Below are 8,757 nucleotides of genomic sequence, written 5' to 3' on the forward strand. Positions count from 1 at the left end.
ATAGATATATATATGTGTGTGTGTATTTATATCTATAGATACATATGCATATGTGATGTCTACAAAGTATATATATATATAATAAGTATATATTGTATGCATATTGTATGTTTACGTATTCATATGGTCTGTATATGCATATATCGACCATTTTAGTTTCGCATGAAATAATATAGCTGACTCTTTATGCTGAGTAAGCTTTTGTTTGTGCTTTTGTATTTCGTATTAATTTGGACTTAAATGCCAGACTAAGATATTGGACGGTGCCATTAGAGTGAACCGATTTTCTGGTATCTGCGGTGCACTAAATTTGGGTATAAATTTACTATGTAGGTATCGAAAATATACTTCTGCTTAGGTATACATCTGCCTCAATCTGTGACTTTGATGTGGATCAGTTCTGCTCCATTTGAAATATTGTTGATGTGGATCAGTTCTGCTCCATTTGAAATATTGTGTCCTCACCTGTCGCCGCCACCCATAAGTGCACACACGTTACAACATCGAGCGTGCTTAGTGTTACTGACACATATCCTGACATCTACAGGCAACGGAGCAGGCAGAGGTGGAAGTGACGTGGGAGGATCAGCGAATGATAAACACCTTCAGTCGCTTGACTTCAAACATGAGTGACTTGGAGAAGGATTTGGAAGTGAAAACAGTATGTTCTTGTCATCGGCGTGTTATTTTCAGTAGCGTTACATGTTGTATTGTTGAGTATAGTGATACTGCTCGATTGATTTAGTAAGAGGTGTTAAAGACATAAGGGATGTTCGTTTCACATTCCGATCAATTTGCACTCCGCGTTTTATTTTCTTTTTCTTGTTCGGCTATGCTACTCTAGTCGCGTTGGCTGATAAATTGTGTTTACTCCAATTAATAGCGCCAGAAGAAAAACCTGGAAGATGCTGAGAGCGATCTGATGATGATAATGGATGACGAAGAGCTTGTGCCTTTCCGGATAGGCGATGTATACATCGAGGTGTCCCAGTCAGACGCGACAGAGAGATTAGAATATATACAGGTTAGCATGGCTAGCAGATTCCAGTTTAGGACTGGAATATTGCACTCTCATTCTAGTCATCGACCTAATATCTGTGGCTTGTTTTTGAACGCGTTTGTTGACCCGCTTTACTGATGCTAAACCGTTGCTTTCATTTTTGAGATCGGACATATTGAATATAGTCAAGTTTATACTGACGCTGTGATTTCCCTGCTACAGATGCAACTTAACGAGGACACTGAGGCTGTGGAAGAAAAGATGACGAGTATCAGAAAAGAATTGACGAAATTGAAAACACAACTCTACGGCAAGTTTGGAAACAACATCAATCTGGAAGCTGATTAAAAATGATCTACATTATTTCAATGGTTTCAGGAATGCACATCTTCGGTAGTTTACATCATTCAAGCACGCGTGTCATAATCATTCAAAATCCGCCGTTGCGGTGTGCTCTTATATGTATCTAGTTTGACCTATCAATTCGGCAACGGTCTGCAGGATATTTTTGGCAACAACAAATTATCGGGTGCAGATGGATTTAAAGATTCTGTGGTAAATATATGGTCATTGTATGATTACTGGAGGTCTCCTTGCATCACAGGAAGATGTGCTCAGCATTGGAGATATCTTGCCTATCTTCAAGCTAGTGAAATCTGGGACATTTGACTTTTTATGGATTTAATTTTACCCTGGCACGAAATTGTCCTACGCGTCCCGATCTGGGCGAGAACACTGGTATCAGCCATGCTTCCAAAACAACAGTTGCACCACTGCGGCTTCTCGAATAGAAGTGGGCCAATGAAAGGCCCAAAACTATTCACAGTGAAACCATTCAGTGTGCCCTTCAGTTACCGACAGCCCCTCATCGGCTATTATGGATGAGTCTAGCGCATCAGGCATGGCTATGCTTCGGTTTTTTTGTTCTTCGTATCGATTTGTCTGAAGCTATTAATCATCGTTTCTCGCTGGGTTTTGTTGTACGTAGGGTTCCGTTCTACCGCAATCGTCACCTGTGGGCCAAAACAGAATTAGGGTGAGACAAACTTGTCATAGTTTTCCTGTTCGACAATACCGATTTGTTCTACAACATGAATAGACGCATTATTAGTATGGCGCTCTAAAGATGGGCAGTTATCTACAAGCTCCACGTCAAATGTTGTACTCACCTTGGACATCAAATTCTGCAGCCACACTTTCTCTTTTTCGTCGAGATCACCCTCGACCTCTTCTGCATCACTGCTCACTCCCTGTCCCGAGTTGGGCCAGAATATGGTTGAGAGACCATCGAGTTGAAAAACGAAGAGGTCATGAAGTAGGTCACAGCATTATTATTTTGATATCTCCGAACTTGATACACGGTTTCATATAAGTAAATGTATCAGACATGAACTGAATTCTATGGTTCAATAAAAGTGTGATCATCACAAACTTTCTCACAGACCATACTTGCACCTATAGACATCTCGATATCCGACTAAATGTTTCACAGATATGCAAATACTTGTAGAATATTTATCAAATCATAAAATCAGGTATCAGATTACATTTTTCTCTCGTAGGTTTGTGTTCGGCTAGCAGAACAATATTTCGAACTTGCGCTGTACGCCAAGAACTGTATGTCGATTCCATGACAGGAAATAAATATCATTATTGAATGCTAGTATCTTTGACATACATGTACATATACACGTTCGCAAACAGCTATGTGCTCAATTGGAGATCGCCAAAACTCGATGCAGATGTGCTCAGCGTAGAATCAACCATAATAACTAAGCATACTTCGTAGTAAAATGTCCCCGCCAAAGAAGATATAACTGGCCTGCGACAAAACTGCCGACACTTGCATATCGGTATTCGATTCACTACGACAATAAGTCGCAAGGTATATTCAGACATGCGTCCTAGCTATAAATACATATATGTAAATTTCAGTAAACATATTGATTTAACCTATACCACATTACATATGAAAATATACAAAATATCAAATTTAGTGTAGACAAATACACACTTTTTATAGATATAAATATAAATTTACAAAATCTAAATCTAAATCTGAATCTACAACTACCTATATACGTATGTATATGAATATATATATATATATATATATATGCAGATAGATAGATAGATAGATAGATCGACAGATAAACATATATATATATATAGCCTACCTCGACTAATTCGGGTCGAGGCTTGGGTTTAGGACGCTCAGGCTTTGGTATTTGATTGTGCTGCTCCTTTGCAATCTTGTTCCAATCAGGCACCCAGCCATCTTCGTCCTCAGAGGCGTATTTTTTTAGTTTTCTGGCTGTTGTGGAGAAGCGCAACAAAATGAGGGGTTTATCACGCATACTTGTGTCATTGAAAGCAAAAAAAGTACAGACAATGAAAGTAGAATGAGCGCCGGAATAAGTATTGATCGACTCGTATAAGACTTGAAGTTCTACACACCAGTTGGACTGATAAACCTATTCTTGGAAGGCACGTCCAATGTCTTGAAGATTGAGTCTGGTTCTATCTTCTCCTTCTCTACCTTTCCGCTCAAAAGATCGGAAAGAAAATCCTGCCCTCCTTCGACGTCAGCTTTCTTTGAAAATATAGCTGTCTCTAGGATATCCTGCTCTTCGTTACTAGCTTTGCTTGGCGATCTTTTGGAAGCGTTTGATAATTTTTTATCTTCATCCAGCATGGATGCCAAAAGATTGATCGCTGAATTTGTATGTGACAAATTCAAATTCATGAGTTGTTGCTTGTGTCGAGGATTCAGTTATTGTTAACATATCGAGGTAACCAGATATAAAAATTGCAAATGAAGCTTGAAACACACCTCCATCATCTTCATTATCGCCCTCTTCAGTTTTGAACGCACCTACGTACACGACCAACAAGAAAAAATAATATGAGAAATCGAAAAGCACATAAACATAAATATAAATATGATATATAAATATAAATATGATATATATATATATTATACATACAATATATATATATATATATAAGTATATGTATTTTATTTTTATATATATATGTATATATATATATGTGTGTGAGTATATATATATACATATAGAAATACAAACACAGACATAAAAGTTTACATGCATACATAAATTCATAAATACATACGTACGTACGTACATACATACACACATATATACATGTACATATATATATATATACATTTATACGTTCATATCTATATAAATACATATACATAGACATACATAGACATACATATATATATATATATATGTATGTGTGTGTTTGTGCTCGAGTGAGTGAGTGATGTGTGTGTGCGTGTGTATGTGTGTGAAATAATAAAGATCAGATCTGTTTAACGTCAACCAATATTGTTTTATGACAAGAGTAATTATGCATAGGTATTTTTAGACTTTCACATCCAATTTTGTAAATGTACTCATTATGTAGCTCAAAGTCTGCAGAAAGGTATTGTTGGCAAATCTATGCACATATATGAATACAGAATCACATACGTATTCGATAGCTAGTCTGCAAAGGAGTGTATGCAAAAAAACCCCAACTGGACCTAGATAGATACAAACGTTTACATTAAAAGAAGAGACACATGAACAAACAGTAGACGAAACGTCTTGCCCGCTTCCAATTGCTCTAGAATCGTATCCGCCTATTGATTGCGTCGTATAACATCACCTGTCGAAGAGATTTTCGGCGATACTTTGGTCGAGCCGGCCGATTTGGAGTTACTATGACTGTTTTCCAGCATGGCTGTTAGCATATCCATAGCTGTAAGTGATGATTTTTGGTGTGCATTTAGGTAGGTGTCATATGTAGGAGAGTGAATGACAGAATATATATTTCACTTTCCGTCACAAAAACAAGAATCTCGTATCGTAATCAGGCGCTAATATCTCGCATGACTAATGAACTCACCTCCATCAGTGGAGTCTTTGTCTTTTGCGCCTTTATCTTCACCTGAAAAAGGGATAGAACCACCAAAAAAATTGAGTCGGCATTGTGATCCAGTGCCGCCCCAGCCAAATAGCGTGTATGTTATCACTAAGGCACATGGTGGATAAGAAAAAGTGTACCCCCTGAGTCAACTCCCTCTCTGACGAAGGGGCCTTCTGGCCGTCGCTAGGGGGCCACAAACCAAATATATGGAAAATCATACAAAACTGGTCAACGAATATCTCACACCGGAGTTTCTAAATATGTTAAAGTGGACGCTCCTCAAATCTACACTACAATAACTATACACATGATTGCATGATAGTACATGATCATTGCTTAAACCCCTTGAAACTGTACACTTAAGACGAATGCATAAACGTATGAAAAAAATACACATATAGGCTCTCAAGTATATATACCATTCATACGATATAACACATGCAATCCTGTATTGACCTGTATTGAGATATACACATAGCTGCCAACGATTTGAAATTGCATCATAACAAGTACAAGACCACAGAACAGACACTACACAGTGACCCCAAAGTGACCAAACTTAATCAACTATGCTATTCATCTATAACAAATGTATATAAGTATCTATATATCTATATCTAAATCTAAATCTATATATATGTGTGTGTGTGTGTATGTATATGTATATACATATATATATATATATATATGTGTGTGTGTGTGTATGTGTGTATGTATATGTATATACATACATATATATAAATATATATATATATAAATATATAAATATATATAATATACATATAAACATACATACATATATATATATATATATATATGTTTGTGTGCGTGCGTGTGTGTGTGTGTGTGTATAGATATAGATGATATATATATATATATAGATGTGTGTGTGTCAATGTGTGTGTGTATATATATGTGTAGTAGTGTGTTGTTATAGTAATATAGTATATACTATAGTATATATATATATATATATATATATATATATATATATGTATGTATATAACTGTTCGCTGTTTTTGAGCATCGAACATACGTTAGTATTGATACCAATTTCTGAACCCCTACGTGCATAAGACGGAATTATGAATAAAACAATTGGTACTTCTATAACTATCGTTGTATATTTCTATGATTATCCATATCCAACGGAGACCAAGGGTCTCGTAACAAGTAAGAAGTAAGTGACAAATGTGCTCTTCTGGATTTTAACTTTTATGCAGTATGATATCTTCACAAGAAGTCCACAAGACAAAGATACGCTTCGTGGAACCCACTGTTGTATATAAAACAAATGCACTCACTATACCTTCTTTGCCTGTAGTTAGAGTTCGGATTGATGAACGGCAGCGGCAAGTGTTTATGGCCAACAGGCCACGTGCCTGCATTCGCGGACCGCACCTTAATAACATAGTGACGATTATACTACCTAACGATACCACAACTGTTCACCTGTCGACGTGTAGCAGGGCACGATACTATTAATAAAAGAAATGTATATATGGAAATAGCACTTTATAGAGTTCATACCGTATTATTGTTTAATTTCCTGCTAAATCGATGTTTATATGCATGCCGTTCAATATACAGTTCGGTACCGTAATTCCCGCTACATTCGAGCCTGCTACAAGACAAAAAACCCTAGAAATAGAATTGATCACACCAATGTCATAGCCCTTCAAAAAGACAAGAAGGCTATGCATGCGTGTAGAGAGCAACAGAAACTGTTCACGATGACATACATAGTATGGACATGATAGCAACAGGGAGACCTGAAACAGACTGTAGTATATACACTCCAGTTATAGGCACTCCCCGGCAGTATGCAAATGCTCCTTTCCAGACCGTACTTAATGATTCGTCCTTATTTTCGCGTGGTGTTAATTTCGTTTGGTATTCTGTTCCTAGTTTCGAATGTTAGAATAAAGCTCTTGCTCATCTATAACTCCTCTTACTTGCCCCCGGATCTGCGCCGTTCACAATTTTACTAACTATTAGAGTATAGTTCTACTGTTCTTCTGTATGACCTCCTTAATCTCAGGGCTATATTTGGGGATTTTATGCAAAAACCTTTTTATACTTTGTCAGCCAAGTTCAAGTAGTTTACACTGATTAGGACCTCCGCCATAAACAATACTTGCGTTCAAATAGGATCTGGAATTCGCTTCATATATATAATAATACAAAAGAGACTATATTTTTTTTGTCCGATATGTAGCGTTTGAGTCAAAGAATGCCGCAACGCTTCTTCTATATAGGAAAACAATCATAGTAGGCAGCGTGGTATTTTAACCTGATATTTGCTTGAATTCTTTCTGTTGCGGTATTTTTCTTTACAACGGAGTTCATAGACTTCTGAGAGATAACATCTGGAGAAGCTCATATGTTATTTATCCCGATTGATAAACTCCGTTGGTACCGCTATATAAAGTATCTTTTTACAAAGCATTTCGGAGGTTGCGCAGTACGGAATGTTGGCGCAGAATATACGATATGGGAGACCTATAGGTTATATGCAATCTGTCTATCTTTAACGCCTAAATCAATCGTCAAAGAATCCTGGATCATTTGTCGAAACTAATAATTGATGGAGTACCCTTTCTGTAGGCAACTGTATGAAATAGTGACATAGCTGACAAGCCTAACGCACTAGTTTTGGTCGTGCTACATCCGAGAAATTTTCACCATAAGCATACACCTCGGTGCTTTATTCAACAATGAACTATCTACAGGTGGAATACTATCTATCATCTCTGCATGTGACTTCTGCATGACTGCGTAGCCTCCAGGCACCAAACAAGGGTTTCTTAATTCCTGGGCAGCGACAGACTTGTTGTTCAGTAAATCCTGTGAGACCCCCCCCCACTAATCTCTCAGGAGCATATATGTGATCAGAATCGTCTCTAAGAGCTAATGGTTGCATAACAAGCTACAATATGAAACTAAATATCGACAGCCATATAACCTTCCTTCGCCTAGTGCACAGTAGGCTATGTTCTAAAATGGTTCAAATTTAGACCATCCTGACTTATTAAGTCTCTTGGACCATCCCATCTTTCAAATAAACCCTATAGTCCTTTCTATGGGTGATACGGGTGCAAGGTATTGAATTGTTACTAAAAACCACGTGCCGCCAAAATATCTCTTGACCTTCAAAAGAAGGATTCAGTTTCAGCACCACAGCCCAACACAGTGAGCACAAAAAGATAAACAATTTGTACTCGACATCTCCTGTGACAGGAGATTGAAAAGGATAGCTTTAGATATTAACTGTCTCATATTGACGCTATCGATACATAGTTTCTGTGCATTTCACCTTGATTAGGAACGAAAATAAGAAACGAGAGAAATGTTGCGAACAATCCTGTCGCGGGGTGTGCCCGCATACTCCTTGAGGGTACCGGTGGCGACTTCTGCGATTCGACATGCTCAAACCACGACACGGGGGGTAGGTGATCACCTTTGTTTACTTATTTCGCACAGCCACCAACAATGATAATTCTGGAGGGCGACCGTGCAGAAATATGTCTGAATAGCAACTTATGGTTGTCTACTTTAACACTTCTGGGTTTACCAAAATGATTGTACTTAGCTGTATTTTCGTGGAAAATTTTCTAATTTGTGTGGTAAAACGAATGAATATGGTATACCACAATTCGGCGGAGGACTTCATCCACTTAACACCGAATGACTAAATAGATATGCGTACATGTATATATGTATATATATATATATATATATATATATATATATATATATATATATATATATATATATATATATATATATATATATATATATATATTATATATATA

The 8,757-nt window shown here is 37.1% G+C and overlaps 3 protein-coding genes across 3 annotated transcripts in view; 2 read left to right on the forward strand and 1 right to left on the reverse strand.

Moving 5' to 3' along the window:
* Positions 1–1,376, forward strand: part of SARC_07111 (hypothetical protein) — a 1,950-nt gene extending 574 nt beyond the window's left edge. The window contains exons 2-4 of the mRNA XM_014298966.1: positions 548–661; positions 884–1,024; positions 1,223–1,376. Coding sequence (XP_014154441.1) covers positions 548–661; positions 884–1,024; positions 1,223–1,348 — 381 coding nt within the window. The 3' untranslated portion in view covers positions 1,349–1,376. The remainder of the gene's footprint in view (positions 1–547; positions 662–883; positions 1,025–1,222) is intronic.
* Positions 1,377–1,591: 215 nt separating this feature from the next.
* SARC_07112 (hypothetical protein) lies at positions 1,592–6,463 on the reverse strand. The gene is made up of 8 exons (XM_014298967.1): positions 6,252–6,463; positions 4,922–4,963; positions 4,682–4,774; positions 3,834–3,875; positions 3,458–3,715; positions 3,178–3,314; positions 2,170–2,250; positions 1,592–2,013 (listed from the first exon to the last, which is right to left on the reverse strand). The coding sequence occupies exons 1-8, from the start codon at positions 6,352–6,354 to the stop codon at positions 1,906–1,908; spliced, it is 864 nt and encodes a 287-aa protein (XP_014154442.1). The 5' UTR covers positions 6,355–6,463; the 3' UTR covers positions 1,592–1,905.
* A 1,659-nt stretch (positions 6,464–8,122) lies between these two features.
* The window catches only part of SARC_07113 (hypothetical protein), a 3,198-nt gene continuing 2,563 nt past the window's right edge, over positions 8,123–8,757 (forward strand). Inside the window, exon 1 of the mRNA XM_014298968.1 lies at positions 8,123–8,390. Within this exon, the coding sequence (XP_014154443.1) occupies positions 8,292–8,390 (99 nt within the window). The 5' untranslated portion in view covers positions 8,123–8,291. The remainder of the gene's footprint in view (positions 8,391–8,757) is intronic.

Source organism: Sphaeroforma arctica, assembly GCF_001186125.1.
Source record: "Sphaeroforma arctica JP610 unplaced genomic scaffold supercont1.542, whole genome shotgun sequence".
Classification (NCBI taxonomy): domain Eukaryota; class Ichthyosporea; order Ichthyophonida; genus Sphaeroforma; species Sphaeroforma arctica.

Excerpts from the sequence above, each read along its gene's own strand:
- SARC_07112 (XM_014298967.1), bottom strand. The coding sequence starts at position 6,354 with ATGTTATTAAGGTGCGGTCCGCGAATGCAGGCACGTGGCCTGTTGGCC. Across the intron at positions 3,716-3,833 it reads CGATAATGAAGATGATGGAG|CGATCAATCTTTTGGCATCC; the intron begins GTGTGTTTCAAG and ends ATACAAATTCAG. Across the intron at positions 2,014-2,169 it reads TGCAGAATTTGATGTCCAAG|GTGACGATTGCGGTAGAACG; the intron begins GTGAGTACAACA and ends TTTGGCCCACAG.